The sequence below is a fragment of the Bos grunniens genome, chromosome 18 (genome assembly GCF_055505025.1).
Source record: "Bos grunniens cultivar Pamir isolate PY7600 chromosome 18, Bosgru_T2T1.0, whole genome shotgun sequence".
NCBI classification, from domain to species: Eukaryota; Metazoa; Chordata; class Mammalia; order Artiodactyla; family Bovidae; genus Bos; species Bos grunniens.
This window is the reverse complement of record NC_141182.1, coordinates 16,838,048-16,856,097: the sequence shown is the minus strand read 5'-3', so window position 1 is coordinate 16,856,097 and position 18,050 is coordinate 16,838,048. Positions and strand designations below refer to the sequence as shown.

The 18,050-nt window shown below is 38.3% G+C and overlaps 1 protein-coding gene across 3 annotated transcripts in view; it reads right to left on the bottom strand.

The window, feature by feature from the left end:
• LONP2 (lon peptidase 2, peroxisomal) overlaps positions 1–18,050 on the bottom strand; it is an 84,609-nt gene that overhangs the window by 49,779 nt on the left and 16,780 nt on the right. For 2 of the 3 annotated variants that reach the window (XM_086349470.1, XM_086349471.1), the window contains 3 exons: positions 17,268–17,362; positions 11,276–11,534; positions 2,517–2,658 (listed from right to left, as the gene is read on the bottom strand). In XM_086349470.1, coding sequence (XP_086205596.1) covers positions 2,517–2,658; positions 11,276–11,534; positions 17,268–17,362 — 496 coding nt within the window. Of the gene's footprint in view, positions 1–522; positions 1,893–1,942; positions 2,659–11,275; positions 11,535–17,267; positions 17,363–18,050 lie in introns of those variants that run through there. The other variant, XR_015144986.1, reaches the window with a different exon arrangement.

Below are 18,050 nucleotides of genomic sequence, written 5' to 3'. Positions count from 1 at the left end.
CTTAAGAACATAAATCAGCAGGTCCCTGTGCAGGTGACACGGCACAGCTGAGCAGAGTACATACTCTACTGAAATCAACAGCTCAGGTGAGTGCATACATCCGGGATGCTGAATGCTTCCCCTGCTTGGCTCCCAGAGGCTGGCAGCTGGGCCTTCATTCTCAAGCCAAGAGACTTGAAGAGTCTTCCCTAAGAAATGTGACCAGCCTTAAAAAAAGACCTAAAGTTATTGACACGTGAGGTTCCCTAATCAAATATATTAGTCAGATGACCTACCCTGAAAATCGTAATCAATAAACCCTCTCTCACATGCTTATAGCTTCCCATCAGCTTTTTAAAATCCTATTAAATATGAATGGGGCTTCCCTGGTGGCTCAATGGTAAAGAATCCATGCACCAAGCAGAAGACGCACATTCAATCCCTGGGTTGGGATGATCCCCTGGAGAAAGAAATGGCCACCAATTGCAGTATTCTTGCCTGGAATATCCCATGGACCGAGGAGCCTGGTGGGCTACAGTCCATGGGGTTGCCAAGAGTTGGACAGGACTTAGCAACCAACCAATCAACTAATTTTATATATGAACAGACAAAACTGTCAGACATCTAATGAAAGATTCTAATATAAAAAACAGAGACCAGAAAAAATATATGTAATGAACAGACAAATGAAGCTTTAGAGCAAAGAAAGAAAAAAATTTTCTTAATCTGTTAGTATTTTTCTCACAGAGATAAAAGGACATTTTACAACTATGTAACAAGAGCAAGGTACTATAAAAAGAGCATGCAGAGAAGTTAAAAAAAGGGGGGGGGGTTCTCTGAAATGACAAACTCAGAGAAGGATTAAAAGATAAAGCTGAGGAAGTCTTCAGAGGAAGTAGAGCAAACCATAAAAAAAGGTGAGTAATAGGAGAGATAAGAAAATTAAAGATCTAACATCAAATTAATAGGAGCTCCCCAAAAATGAAGGAGAAGAATCACCAACAAAAAGATTCAAGAAACTTTTGTAGAAATAAAAGGAGAGGATTTTTCAATACAAAGAGTCTTCAAAGCATCAGCAAAAATGGAAACAAAGAGACTTATGCCATGGCAGATTAGTTAATCTTCAGAACACTGGGATAAAGTGGAGATCTGAAAAGTTTTCAGAGAGTAAAACAAGTTACAAAAGTCAGAACCGCAACAGCTTTGTTTCATCAACAGCAACAATGAAGACTGGAAAACAAAGGAGAAATTGTCTTTACAAGTTTGCAGGAAAATTATTTCCACCTGGAATTCTATACCCAGTCAAACTACCAATCAAGTATGAGAGAACAATAAAGACATTTTCTGATATTCAAAGTTGAAAAATGTTTACATTCAGGCTTTCTCAGAAAGCTACTGAGGGACTAACACCAGGACAATGAGAGGATAAATCAAAAAAGAGGAAGACATGGACTACAGGAATCAGGAAACCCAACATGGAGGAGGTGAAGAGTGACCCTCGGACCACAGCTCCATGCCCAGGGTGGGAACAACCAATTTAGATTGACGGAAGACAAAAATCAATAAAACACAAAGTGTTTGAAAGTCTCCCAAAAAGAATCAGATAGTTGGTGAAAGTAAACAAAAGAAACAAGACAATCATTAACTTCAAAAACATTTTTAAAAACACAAAAAAACACAAAGGACAGAAAAAGAAGAGTGATCATGGTTCACATGGTTCAACTGTGAAAAGCGCTTATATAACTGTGATAGTGTAAACACTCAACAATGACTTAACAAAATCAGGATACAATTTATATTGGGAGATTGGAAGTATAGGCAGCAAACTCATCTCCTATAGAAAGGAATCCACAGATAACACCCAAACCTCTAAAATCAAGAAAGCAATAGAGCCACACTATCTCAAGAAAGACCTACCTCTAAAATCAAGAAAGCAATAGAGCCACACTATCTCAAGAAAGACCTAAAAGTAAGAGGGTCAAAGTGCAGAAAAAGAAATAAGGTACCCCAGGGAGGAGACTTGCTTGCTGTTTTTTGTAGCAATCTTAAAGAATTGCTATTCTCTAAACAACTAAACTGATAAAAAAGGAAAAAAAGAAACAAGAGGAATTATTAGAAAAAGAACAAAGAAAATCCCTCAGACATTTAAAATTATCAAATGGCTTCAGACTTTAGTTTGTATTGAAGTAATTTTCCCATGACTAAACCCACATCAGTGTATCGCATGCGTGCGTGCGAAGTCACTGCGGCCATGTCTGACTCTGCAGCCCCATGGACTGTAGCCCACCAGGCTCCTGGGTTCATGGGACTGTCCAGGTAAGAGGACTGGTGTGGGTTGCCATGGCCTCCTCCAGGGGTTCTTCCTGATCCAGGGATCGAACCCGAGTTTCTTTTATCTCCTGCATTGGCAGGTGGGTTCTTTACCACTATCACCACCTGGAAGATCCACATGAATGTATAAGTTCCCTAAATATGATCATCTACTCTTAGCCACACTCTTCCAGTGTGAATAAAGATGGAGATCTTGTAAATCTTACCTCAAGCAGAGCTGCTGCAGGATCACCCTGCAGACTTTTTCCTAGTTTGTCCACTTCATCTAACAGGAACACTGGATTGTTTACCCCTACAGTCTTCAAGCCATTGATTATCCGGCCAGGCATGCTGCCAACATAGGTGCGCCTGCAGAAGGCAAGCCATAGATTAGCAACAGAGAGATGGCAGGAGGCAGGCACAGTATCGCTTAGAAATCAAAATTCTGGATCAGGAAGAAGTCATTTAGTTACCACAGGAGATAACTATAAATTTTAAAAGCCCTGTGATACATCAAAGAATGATCAGATTCAATTCTTATTTTCTATTTAATTCTGACTGTAAATTACCCATGATATTGGATATTTTACCACTTAGTCAAACTGAAAAAAATTTATACTTTAGTCACATAGTTACGATTCTTACACTTCCAAGATGCCAAAACATCCAGAGAGCCCTATGAATTTAATTCCCATATTTTTCATAGCTTTTCCAGGCATCTTTCTGGCACTTCCCAAACCCCAGTGTAACTGCCTTTTTACAGTCTGAAAAGGCTGACTCGAGGCTGGCTAAAACATTATCACCATATTCATGGAGGAAATTAGAATGGGTTCAAAGGCCCACTCAAAATACTTGCAGACCCCACCCAAAAAAAGAGAAAAATTCCAACTTTTTTATTTTCATAGACAATAATTTGTTACACATAGTAGTAAGAGGATCTGGGACCAACAGTATTTATAGAAAAATTTCATTAATTCTGGCCTTTTGAATAAAACTGCGTTCACCCTATATACACCAACTGGCATAACCAAGCTCAGCCAGACATTTGGTTGTGCATTCAAATGTTAGAGGCTGCTTTAACATATCTGAACAAAAATCATCTACATAACTGACAGATGCAGAGCATGACACGAAATAAAAATATGTTTGTCAAACTAAAAACAGTGCCTTTTTTACAAAGCCAGTGAAACTGTATTTTAAGCAGCAATTTCCTGATTTTAATTATAACCCTCCGGCCTAAGCCATGAGAAATCAAATGCTGTTTGTGAAGAGGCATGAAAGGGTGAGAGCCTGCAAGAAAGAAACCAAGGACCAGTGGGACAGCGGCCGTATCGCATGATCGGCACAAAGCCGGCTCACGGAGCAATCCTGCCACATGACTGGTATAAAGTAGGACAGAGTAAATCGTGACCTTTGAAAAGACAAGAAAGCCTCAAGAATATCGTAGGAATGCTTTTCATCTGGGGGAGTGATTGAGGCCCTGGAACCAGATACAATAAACGCTGTCCGGTTATAATGAGGAGTTAGCACATTCAAAACTTCAGAACAGGATATAGGAATCACAGGACTTGTAAGTAATAAGTTCTCTGAAATTCTCTCTCTGGAGAACTGACAGATTTGTCAGCCTTCTGTGAATAAGCAGGGAAGCAAAATTAAAAAAAAAAAACAAACACAAAACCTCAAAGCTCTAAGGTTCATTTCTTGCTGCATTAATTTCTTTTCCTTTCCTTACTGTTTTTGATAGGCAGATTTCAAAGCCAAGTCCTGATTCTAGACCTACAGTCATGCAGAGAAAATAATATTCTAGATAGCTGCCCTTTCTAAAGAAGCAGCAGAAATCGAAGTACCAGTTATAGTATACAAACAACTCCTCCTAGGCTTTCTACTGTTTCCCAGAACCTAGAAGATAAGGTCCAAACTCTTCAGTCTGGAATTCAGGGTTCTTCACAATCTAGTCCCCACCACCGGCTTTCCAACCACAACTGAGGTTCTATTAATACCCCTTACGCTTTTTTTACCTTTGTTAATACGGTTGAGTTCCTGCTCTTAATACCCTCCCTGCCTATGTAAATCTCAGAGATCCTACTAAACTCTTCCTGACCACCTCTCACAAAGGGATCTTTCCAATAATGCAATGTCCGCAGCATGTACTGGCCCTGCAGTTCTCCTGATTCACACTTAAGACCTAGGTTTTACCCATGGATACCAAGCATACGGCCTCCTCTAAAGAGCCAGTGAGCACTCTGATAATGGAAAGTGGGTCTTAAAACAGATCAGATGCTGCATATAGAGTTGTAAGATCGTTTCCCAAATAGAAGCCCTTATTTGCTTAAAGACACCAGATGAATGATGCCAGGACCCAAAATATCTATGACCACTGTTAAGGTCATATAAGTCTCTGAGTACTGCTTTGCATAAATAATGTGACCCAAGCCTCAGTTTCCTCATCTGCTAAAATGGGGATAATGGCAATACCAACCTGATAAATTATATGAGATCACGAGAGACTATTATAGGTAAAGCACACAGCCCAGGGCCTGGCACACAGTAAGCTTTCAAAAGATGTAATTGTAACTGTTATTAGTAATAGCTACTTTAAGTCCACTTGTAATTTCCTGGAAAAAGATACAAAGGCAGGTGTCATTACACCTCAGTTTGGGTCCCATTTCAGTGTCTAGTCTTTTCATAGTGAAACCGAGCCCCCCAGACCAAGTTCCCTTACTGAGCTAATGATTAATCTATCCAAAACTCTATTCCTTTCTTGTCCCCTCTGACCTCAATCATGCACTAATGCAACACTGACCAACCAGAGTCAGATGACTGACTGGTGTCGATAACATCGCCAGTGTACTGAAATAGCTGTTATAAATCTCATTGTTTAACATACAACTCAGGTTGCTTCTCCAAGGCAAGGAGTCCCAAGCCATAGACAACCTGGGCAGAGAATCATAAACCAGAGACATTCAGACTCTTGAAACTACAATTAAGAAATGTCACAGAAATGTCACGCAATGATAATTAACCCCAGCCTCTTTGTTCCCAGCCTTTAGAAAAACCCCTTGCTCAAAGATCAAGTGGAACTGGATCTGAGGCTTGTCTCCCACAGGATTGCTGGGCACCCTGCAATGAACCCTTCCTTTGCTACAAACCTGCTGTCAGAGTTCGGCTTTCTGAGCCGTGGGCACATAAGCCTCAGTTACAACAGCCCCAAGAGTGTTCAATGCCCCTAGAGCTCCTCCATCACAGGTGACACCCCCAAATGTGTACCACTAATCTAGATGTCAAACCAAGACAACTGTGATCAGAGCCTGTGAGCTATGTAAAGTATCTGTAATGCGCTTGTGTTTTGCTAGAAGGTATGGGTAGCATGCAATTCACTGACTGAAATTACAGAACATACTATGACTAAACCTTTGGACTAAACCTGATGCTGGGAAAGATTGAGGGCAGGAGGAGAAGGAGACGACAGAGGATGAGACGGTTGGATGGCATCACCGACTCAATGGACATGGGTTTGGGTGGACTCCGGGAGCTGGTGATAGACAGAGGCCTGGCATGCTGCGGTCCATGGGGTCGCAAAGAGTCGGATACGACTGAGCGACTGAACTGAACTGAAACCTTTGGAATATGAATAAGATGACAAAAAATGTAGCTGTAAGTGCTACACACTTACAAATATACACAAAAATGTTCTCTTTCAACAAACAAACACAAAAAATTTAAAAAACAAATTAGCATCCTGAGAAACTACAGAGGTAGGAAATAAATGATTTTACAAATTGTAACCTTTTTGAAGCAAAATACTCTCTTTCGAGGGCAAAATACTTCTTCCTTATGATACAACATCTAGAAAGCAATATAACATAACACAGGAAAGTTTGAGGACATTTTCCTTTTATTTTTCTAAGAATGTATAGCTCCAATCACTTATTATTCAGCCTGAATACATAACTATCTTGGAGTTTTTCTCAAAATTAAACTATACGCATGAACTTGAAAATATATAGATCCATAGTTGTAATTGTTACCTAGGCTTATTGTTGTAATTGTTCACAGGCTTATCAGGACAATTCAACCAGTGTATGAGATACAAAAGCAAAAATGCCTACATAGTTCAAAATTTAAGTTTCAAGATTAGCATTCTTAATTTTCCCAAAAGCAATCTGTATTATACTTGAGAAAACAACTACATAAAATTACAATATCATCTACTTATAGCTGCATGGCAATCAACTATTTTACTATACTGCATCATCTCTAGATATAGTCAAATCAAATCCAACATAGTCCAAGAGGCTGGTCATTCTGTCACTGCCAAGGATATCTAAATGTTAGGAATAAGGGGTGTCTTTCCTTACTTCTTTTCCAGTATGTAGAGAGGGAGGAAAAAACGGCATTTTCCCATCAATTTTTTCATGCCTATCCAATGAAGGAGCATGTATGGGCTACAAAACAAACTATTAAAGTGATATTCACAAACAATTTAAAGTAATATAAAAAGTTTATGTTATAATGTTAAGTTGAAAGGGTAGGATGATAATTCTATTGCTTTAAAAATGGGCAAAAGCTGCCTGATGAAAATCTGGCAGGTGTGTGCGTGTATGTGTGAGTGTGTGTGTGTGTGTGTGTGTGTGTATCTCAAGTTGGATAAAGTAATAAACCTAAAAGAAATCCTAATGAGCTCTTTTTAAAACAGAAAAACAATCTTTAAGGAACTAAAAATAGTCTTTAATATAGCATGTCTAAACAAATCAAACTGTTCTGTAGCAGTCTTTCCTAAATCTTAGACAGTCATTTGCATGGATGTGCTCATCCAAAGGACTGCCTGATTTCCAAGATGTTTTAATCTTACTTGAACTCACACAGCACTTACAGAGCACTTACCATGCTTGGCACTGTGCTTGGCAGTACAGATGTACAGAGGATTAGAAAATACAAAATAATCCCTACCCTACAGAGCTCCTACTTTTACTATATTTACATTTTACCTCTACAGAAAGGTATTAGAAATGCCAGAGACCTGTATTATTTAATCATTAAGGAGCACAACAGTCCAGAGGAGAGCAAGATCATCACTGACTGCACTTATCTTAGTGGAGGAAGCCTTGGGTTGCGGCCTCAAGACAAACCTGGAAGCTTTTCGGAGGCAAAGAAGAGCTATATGCAAATACACGTTATTAAAGGAGGCTGATGAGCAAACAGTAACATGTCTGGCGTACTATGCTAAAAATATTTCAAAACCTCGCTGCTTCAGTTATTTTTCCCTTGTAGAGACTAATAATGAAACAGCTAATTTACTTAAAATCTCACTATTTCAGGTTACATATGAAAATTTATCAACGTGAAAAGCAAAAGTTCATTTTTCTTCTCAAATTGGTTAAGAATTGAGCTGAGGATTCCTTACAATGATATAACTTTATCATCTGAACAAACAGCTAGTAAGTGACTTTCAAAGAGTTACTCTCATCAACAACCTGAGAAATATCACAACACATATTTCACTGAGGAACAGCTAATGAGAAAAGATCATTATGCAAACATGATTTTATAAAACCTCACCCCAAAAGAAGTCACTTTATCTTTAGTGTTTATGAACTGATTTAAATTATTTATATTTAAATAATTAAATTATTTAAATTATTAAAATATAAGTCAAAAACTGCTGGGCACAGAGATTCCATGACTTATAAAAATAGACAAAAATCTCAATGGAGATACTGAGAAATATTAAATTGAAAAAAGGGGGTAGTTAATATGGAGCATAAACAAGACTGTTCTTCCTCTAATCCACCAAAACAACATGAACTTAAACAACGGGACAACGTTCAGTCAGATCACTGTTATTTTCCCAGTCTAGGATTTACATGTAAACCAAGTCTTTTTCTTCCCATCTCCCACCTCATTGTCATTTTAACTCTAAAAGAGAATATCTTAGGTTGTTTTTAAAATCAATTTCTAACTTATTAGCACCTTCCTCCACGTATCGGGCACGTCTACCAAGAGGCTGGCACTCAATGCGTGGGAAACTGGGGAAAGTGAGTGGCAGGATCAAGAGAACAAGCAAGGGAGATAAGAGAAGGCAGCTCTGTTTCTCCTTGACTATTTTAAGGCTGCTGAACAGCGGTGCCTACTCACAGGCTGAAAAACAAAACTCCGCGTGAACTCTGCTTGTGAGCATGTGACCAGGACTAAAATGCCAAGACCTGGGTGTTCCCCAAATGCCTCAGCTGTGACGCGGAGCCACTTGTTCCCACAAACCCCACCCCATGGTGGTGCTATAATCCTCTGCTGTCTCCTCTCCCCTCATCACCTCCTCCAACCAGTAACTGTCACAAGCGCATACTCTGCTCTCAACTGGCCTTCCTGTTATCCAGCACTCCCGACTCTCCACCAGCTTCTCAACAGGTTTTCAAACAGAAACTTTCTCCAGGCTTTGGTCATGTAGGGGGTGGGTGGGTAATAAGTCCCCAATACCACAAGCACAGATGGCCACAGTGTTCAGCAAAACAGCTGGTACAGTGATGGCTAGGAAGTACATGTTACCAGCAAGGTGTACGGAAAAATCAGGCTTAATAGAATGATTCACAGACAAACCCGCATACCTTTTATTTGTCAGTGATCATAACCTCAACATGCACCATAAAAAAGCTTATACACAATACACAAGATTCTTTCACAAAAGATCCATAAAAAAAAATAAAACTTCATTTTCTTTAGGTTCAGTTCTCTTTAACAGTCACACACACAAAAGTATACTCACTTGAAAAAAGAAAACAAATTTTCTATCAGTTTCAGTAAAGATTTAAAACAGGGATCTGTTTAAACCCAACAATGCTCATAATAAGTGGTGAGGATTATGACCTTATATATTGCCTACCAACCAGATTTCCCAGGTGGCGCTAGTGGTAAAGAACCTGCTTGCCAATGCGCAAGACGTGTAAGACATGCAGGTTTGATCCCAGCGTCAGGAAGACCACAATCCCTGGGTCCTGAAGGGCGTGGCAACCCACTTCAGTATTCTTGCCTGGAGCAGCCCATGGACAAAGGAGCCTGGCGGGCTACAGTCCACAGAGTTGCAAAGAGTTGGACACAACTGAAGCGACTCAGCACGCATATATGCACCAACAGGCATCGTAAGGATACATTTTCCACAATTCTGCCACACAAATTACATAATGTTCCAAACAGGATATTTTAGGTACAATTTAAGAATCAGATTGAATTTTATAAAAAGTCATACTGAAGCTTATAAATCCAAACATGTCCTCCTGAGAACTGAGAATTAAAATAACGAAAGGTAATTTTTATTGAATGTTCAGTGTGTGCTGGGCACCAAGCCTTACTAAATAATCAACACGAATGTAGGAAGAAATAAGGACAAATACCTACATGTCATGTGCCCAAGACATTAATCTTATAACAGTATCTTCACAAACTCACTCTCTAAATTTCATCAAATACTCACACAATAATGTGCCACAGATAAAAGGAAGAAATAAATGAAGACAACTCAGAGTGCAGGAATCAAGTCTCTTGCATGGAGAACACCTCCCTAAAGCTCTGTACGTACAATCTGAAGACTCGGGCCACAGATCTAGCTTCTCTAGGATAGGTCCACGATGCCAATTTCTTTACAAAAGCGAACTACAGCCTCTAGTGGCACATGAGAGAATAAGAAAATCTAGGCAACAAAAACATGATTGGAAATTGCCAGAAAGACCAACCCCGATCGATTCCTTGATCTAATCTGCAGTCCTTATTGCTTGTTTACGAAAATCTTGAAATGATTTTTCTTCAATGCATAAGAATTGTAAATAAGCAAGTAAAAGAGAATAAAAAGAACCACAGTTTCCCATCCCTGCTTAAGGATCCCAAGAATAAGGCAGATGAAAAATAAGGTGTCATGAAAGCATCATTTTCTTTTTTCTCCCACAATTCAAGTTTAAACCATATTCACCAAACTGTAAACACACATTTAAATTACCCTTGGCTACTGGTAATTGCTCAATGCTTGCATTGGCAGGCCTGCCAAAGCCCCTACTTATAACCTGCAATGCTTTTGCAATTTCAAGATCAAAGGTATGATCTTGAGGACAGAGTTTATCTTGAGTTTAATTATTTTCTATTCCAAGTTACATGCCCTCTTTTAAAAAAATTATTTTAATTGAGATATAACTGACATATTACCTTATATTAGTAGTATGTCAACGTCATATGATTTTAAGTATATAGCACCATATTTTTTTAAGCAGTTCATAATTTCTACATTCTTAAATGTTCTACGTTTTTAAATGTACTGTAACACATACACCATAGGTATGTCTTCTCACAACCTGCAGCTATGAAACAGAGGTTCAAGCTTTCCCAAAGCATCTTCCAGTCTGAGCCACAGAGAATAAAACAATGAACATAACATGAAAATCTCACTCTAATAATGTCAGATTAATCAGAGACACAATTCTTATAGTTTAATGTATTTTTATGGAAAGGGTGTCAAAAATGCAAGGATAAGGCTTAATAATTTTTTCTCCTTATTACTCATTCTCACACTACAAACCAGCCTCCTTGAAAGAAAGTTTAAACTGCCAACATAATAAATTTGTTATCAAAGATTTCTTACCTCCTCCTATTTGCCTGCTATTTGCACTTACTTCTTAAACTCTAAAAAGTTATAGGTCATTATTTATGAAATGTTATAGGGCCAAAATGAATATAACGATATAATATTTAATAACTGATTTATAATTGCATTATAATGAGATTCCAGGAAAGCTGAGACATAGACTCCCCATCCACCATCGCGAAGATATCAAGGTTAGTTGGGTATACCTTGACGACAGAGGCAAGTAAGTACCATAAATGTCCTTTGCAATCAAGGTATCACAAAGAGCCATTTTAAGGAAAAGATCTATATTACGCATTGACTTATGAGGGGGCTCTAGAAAAGGGTGGAGAATCAGAGATTAAAGTGAGAGAGGTCCTCTACCTGTGTCCTCGAATGTCAGACTGATCACACACGCCTCCAAGCGCAATCCTGTGGAACTCTCGGCCCAGGGTCTTGGCCACTGATCTTCCCACACTTGTTTTACCAACCCCAGGAGGGCCGACAAAGCACAGAATGGGGCCCTTCAGGTTGTTTTTCAGCTGCCTGACAGCCAAGTATTCCAGCACTCTTTTCTTCAATTTTTCCATGGCATAATGATCATTATCCAGCAGAACTCGGGCTGCTCGGATGTCCAGACGGTCTGTCAAGTAACCCAACAGAAACAATCTGAGCACATGGAGCTATTCAATGGAAGAACTCCAGACTGGCAAGAGCCAGAATAGCTTTTTGAAAAAAGAGGTGATAACAACAGGCTTGGTTTCTTCTAAATGAGTCTTCATAAAGACCTGAACTTGGTTTTCTTGCTTAAGTATTTATAGAAATAATAGATATTACACAATTAAAAACTCAAGGAGTTAATACTCATTCCATTTGGAATGATTTTCTATATACACGTTATTTCTATGAAGACAAGTAGAATATTTCTACATATTCTACTTGTGCTTGTATTTGTTCTTTTTAAGTGGTTTTTTTCTTATTATTATGTTAGTTATATATGCTCATGCCAGAAAATCTGATGACACTAATAAAAAAGGATGAAAATACTCACCGGTAATCTCATTTCCCCACAGAGAGAATCACTACCTTCACTTCAGAAGTGCATTTTATTCCACATTCTGTGTGTGTGTGGGTGTGTACGTGCACACACACTTATATGCCTGTTTTTCAAACTAAGATTATATGAGGTCTTCAAATTTTGGAAAAATAAGTTTTTTTCACTTAAATAATATGGACATCTTTCAGTGTCAAACGTATTCTTCAGTAGCAGTTTAGTGGCTACATAACATTCCATTATTTAACTATCCATTCCCTATTGCTGAGCATTTAGGTTACCTACAAATCTTTACAGCTATAAAGTATGCTTCACTGGGCATCTCTGTAACTAAATCTCCCCATACCTCTGAAATTACTTCCTTTAGCTAATCTTCTAAAACAGAAGAGCTGGGTCAAAAAAAAATTAAGACATGAAGAACTGTCTATCTATTAAAATCTCACCAGAAATGTATGAATTAGGCCCTGTTTCCAGAGCCAAGCTTTCATCAGGTTTACTGGTGCTTTAGGATCTAAAATAATCACAGATTAAATAATAGGTCAAGTCAAAATGAATTTATCAGCTGGGTGGCAGCCAGAGGATAATCCACAACCACAAAACTGACAGTGAAAAGAAAATGGGAGACAGAAAAACACAGAAGTCCAGTCTTTCACTCAGTTATTTGGAACATGCTATGCATTTTCCTACAAGAAAAAAAAAAAAATGACCTGGTTCTCAAGCTAGTCTGGTTCTCAAGCTAGTCTACAAAAATTCAGCTAAGCAATAATGTATGTAAATTAATTACAATACTACTGAATTTAGTCAGAGTCCTGGCTGAGTGATTTGGAAAGGGAAGAAAAAAATTTCTTCCCCTTCCCTGGCTTCAGAAGCCAACCAATGAATATATGAATAAATGAAACAAAGTCTCCTATTTCATGATGCTAATCCTGACACCAAAACCTACCACAGTAAAGAAAAAACCCACTTCAGACCAATTCCACTTTGCATAGCTCTAATTATTCAAATGCTGGTAAATCAAATCTATTCAAAGAGTAATCTACAGAGTCCCAGTGGGATTTCAGTTATGCAAAGATGGTTCAATACTTAGTTATCAATATATTTATATCATGTCTAAGGGCACTTTCCAAGAAAATGTCATTTTGTATCTGAAAAGGAATTTGTTATAATGCAACATTCACTTCTGATGAACATTTAGTAAATACAGTTACTAGCTGGGCTGGATGAAGCACAAGCTGGAATCAAGATTGCCAGGAGAAATATCAATAACCTCAGATATGCAGATGACACCACCCTAATGGCAAAAAGCAATGAGGAACTAAGAGCCTCTTGATGAAGGTGAAAGAGGAGAGTGAAAAAGCTGGCTTAAAACTCAACATTAAAAAAACTAAGATCATGGCATCTGGTCCCATCACTTCATGGCATATAGATGGGGAAAAAGTAGAAACCGTGACAGACTTTATTTTCTTTGGCTCCAAAATCACTGCAGATGCTGACTATAGCCACGAAATTAAAAGACACTTGCTCCTTGGAAGAAAAGCTATGATGAACCTAGATAGCGTATTAAAAAGCAGAGACATCACTTCGCAAATAAAGGTCTGTATAGTCAAAGCTATGGTTTCTCCAGTAGCCATTTACAGATGTGAGAGTTGGACCATAAAGAAGGCTGAGCATTCAAGAGGGAGGGAAGATATGTATACCTATGGCTGATTCATGCTGATATTTGGCAGAAACCAACACAACTCTGTAAAGCAATTATCCTTCAATTAAAAAATACATACATTAAAAAAAAAAAAAAAGTCCGAGAGCCGAAGAATTGATGCTTTTTAACTAAGGTGCTGCAGAAGACTCTTCAGAGTCCTTGAACAGCAAGGAGATCAAACTAGTCAGTCCTAAAGGAAATCAACCCTGAATATTCATTGGAAGGACTGATGCTGAAGCTGAAACTCCAATACTTTGGCCACCTGATGCGAAAAGCTGACTCACTGGAAAATATTCTAATGCTGGGAAAAATTGAGGGCAGGAAGAAAAGGGGCGACAGAGGATGAGATGGTTGGATGGCATCACCAACTCAATGGACATGAGTTTGAGCAAGCTCCGGGAGATAGTGAAGGACAGGGAAGCCTGGCGTGCTGCAATCCATGGGGTCACAAAGAACTGGACAAGACTGAGCGACTGAACCACAACAACAAAACTAAGAACAGAATCCATGTACTTTAGACAATAAATGAAAACACTGAAGGAATTTCTTCTAATATGCCAAGTAAAGATAACTTTAAAAGTCAATTCTTTCAAACTTTTAGGGAAAGAAAATTTCCATGCTACTTATTGTTGTGTTATCTTTTCTATACAGGATGCATCTTTTCTGATTATTCTTTTTAACTTCTCAAAATGTATGCTTCCTACTATGAATAAAACTTACAGTTAAACATAAAAAATGTAAAACTTACTTCAACATTTATTTCTCTGTTTACAATTGTAAGATTGAAATGGTATCTACTGACTCCCTCCATTCAAGAAGGAAAATCAACAAACTTATTTCCTCCAACTCACTCCTCTTTGCTTGGGTAACTGTCTCTACTTAGGTAAGCTTCTCTTTTTGAGGATTATGAAAGACATTTTTCATGGTTTTATGATTTTACTTGTAACAAGTATTTAGGCCTAAGGTACTAGTTTAGAAGCTCAACATGACTACTTTTACACCACAAATTATCCACCTTCAGTTCTCCACTGAGATGGTGAACAATGAGAAGTGTTTTTGTGATGGGTACATGAGTGCCGTGCATCTCTAATGCTGACACACGTCCAGCAGAAACTCTGAGTTGTAAAAAAAAAAAACAGCTCTGCTTTGTTTTCACATTTTCTTGGTTATTTCAGTAAAGAATGGGAGCTGGCACTCTGCATTCAAGTAAACATTTTGCCTTTAATTCTCTACAAGACACATTGTATGAACCTGACAGACATTACAAACAGGACCAGTGTGGGAGGGGAGGAAGCTGAGGGCAACTTACTAGGTTACTAACAGCAAACAGTAAAACCTGCAATTTTATATCTTCAAGTCATTATACTGTATGCACCCTGCATGTCTCATAAGTCATTAGTGAAGATAAATTCTAGAGCACAGAAAAACATCACCAAGAGAACACCAACATTTCAAAACAAGACCCTTGGTGTCACCAAGTTACCTAGATGTGCTTCACATCATGCGCTAGCCCTACTGTCAAAAGAGAAAACAGGGCTGGGAAATTGTCACGACTCCATTAATGACACAAACACCTGTCCAAAACACACCAAAATGTACGGCGTTTCATCTCATGCAGATGAAATGAAAGCTCTAAAACTGCACTGTCACTTTCTTTCCCAGGTCTACACTAACAGCGCACGGGCCTTCTCCAGTCTCATAGAACAGGGCCACTGCGCTTCAAAGCAGGCGTGGCAGAGCTAGGCGCTAGAACACCATCTGAACCAAAATGGGATTTCCTAACAGTCCAGCTAGATCCAGACGGACATCAGAGCTCAAACTGGTCAGGGGACAGCCAGGGGCTAATTCAATGGGAACTCGTGCTCCCCTGCAGGCATCTTACTATGGCATTTCCAGAAAATTTTGAATTAAGAATTAAACCAAGAAATTCAACTTCAGTTTATTTCATAAAACATCGTCAACTGGAAGGCAATAGACTGTCATGAATGTAAACATGAAGTAAATTAAGAGATAAATTTAGCAACATAGCTTTATATACAGTTGTTCAAAACCTGGAAACAACCCAAATGGCCAACAACTGTTAAATGAATAAACCAATTACTGATAGATGCAGTAACATGGATGAGCTTTAAAGTAATTATGCTAAGTGAAAGAATAAAAAAAAAAGGGAGCACATATTAAATCACTCCATTTATATAAAATTTTAGCCATACACATTAATAAATCCGCTAAGTAAGTCTATGAAAAAAACTAATTAAAATAGGGTTGTTTTAACCTTAATACTGCCCTAGCCTAGTTAATATAACACAAATATGCTTCATTCTAGGCCCTCTTTTAGACAAAAATGCTTTTTTTGAATTCTCAATACCAGAGAGTATGCTCCTCTGTAGATTAACGGAAAAGTATTTTTTAAGAAAAACATTTTTTAATATTAAAAATTCAGCATTCTGAAATCTAGTATGTATCGCATACCTTATATGGGGCATAAACATGTGTTTTGGGACTAACACTTCTCAAAATTTCTAGCACTGCTTTAAATATAAGAGTTTTACTAGCCAGGAAAATATATCTGATGAATTCTCAAGATTCAACAATTCTTAAACCAAAATTAGTTCAGAGAATCAACCCACTGCTGAACTTAATAAACCCTGTACGTAAATTTACCAAGAGAGTCCAATAACAGAAACAAATGCAAATAAAATGATTCTGAAAATTCTGAAAGACAACTGAGTATATTTCTTACCCCAAGAGAAAGTACATAACAAATACATTAAAAAAAAAAACAAAAAAAAAAAACGGTATAAAATCCTCCTGGTAGATAAAAAAACTTTACTCAAAGATAGGAGAGATAAAAAGAAATTAAACTCTTTAAATAGTTTTAGTGGGAAAAAAACAAACTTTCAATGGTAAAACTGTTTTACTGTTATCCTGTCGTTATACATAATTATTTCCTTTAGAAAACAAAAGATTTGCTGTCTCTAGTACTTATTTGGAGAAGGCAATGGCACCCCACTCCAGTTCTCTTGCCTGGAAAATCCCATGGACGGAGGACCCTGGTGGGCCGCAGTCCATGGGGTCGCTGAGGGTCGGACATAACTGAGCGACTTCACTTTCACTTTTCCCTTTCATGCACTGGAGAAGGAAATGGCAACCCACTCCAGTGTTCTTGCCTGGAGAATCCCAGGGACAGGGGAGCCTGGTGGGCTGCCGCCTATGGGGTCGCACAGAGTTGGACACGACTGAAGCAACTTAGCAGCAGCAGCAGCAGTACTTATTTGGCACTTACTGCCAACTACCTCAAAACTATTTTGTTTTCCTATGCTCCTGGCAAAGAGTACATAAATACAAAGCTTATTGTCTGATTGACTATTGGTATCAAGAAACACATATTCACCAATTACAGAAAATCCTACCTTCTCCAGAATTAGGCAAAAGGCACTTTTACGCAGCACCCTCTTTTCCTTTACTTCCTAAAACCTATGACACAAGTTCAGTCTCTAAATAGTTTACATCATGAACTACTATAACAGAAAGATAATCAATGGGAAATATTTCACCAGAATTTGCTCGAGCTTCCTGAGAGACAATTAGACTGCAAGAAAAGGTGTTATTTGTGCACTCACCAGTTGTACTTTTGTTCCAGGGAAGCTCCACCATAAGTTCTAAATAATTTCTAGTCAGAGCATATTCTGGCATTGACTGAGGCATTTTTTTGAGCCTGTGGGGAAAGAATACACAGCAAACCTTTCAGGAACAGAAAAATTCTGTGAAACAGAAAACCAAGCATATCTCCCTTTCTTGGTCAGATGTATCACGCATTTTTGGCTAAACAAATCTGAAAATGTTTTTATTAGGCTGGTGCTAATGTAACTGTTAGCTTCCGTAACTTAGCTAAAGTAACTGGGGCTTCCCTGGTGGCTCAGACAGTAGAGAATCTGCCTGCAATGCAGGAGATCCCTGGGTAGGGAAGATCCCCTGGAATGCAGGAAATCCCTGGGTAGGGAAGATCCCCTGGAGAAGGGAATAGCTACTCACTCCACTTTTCTTGCCTGGAGAATTCCATGGACAAAGGATCCTGGCAGGCTACAGTCCATGGGGTCACAAAGAGTTGGACAAGACTGACAAATTTCACTTTCACTTTTCAACATAACTGTGGTTTTTGCATTGTTGAACTCTGCCATTTGATATTGGAATATATTCTTAATAAATGTGGTTATGCTATACATCATTTTAATGTCCATTTCTATGTTTTTTGCTAATGACTTATTACTTGCTGTTTATTTTAGACTGGGGAAATAATGTTAGACAAAAACCAAATTCTATGATATCTTATTCAGGTTCAAAATGGGTTTTAAAGCAGCAGAGACAAGTCACAACATCAATAACGCATATGGCTCAGAAACTGC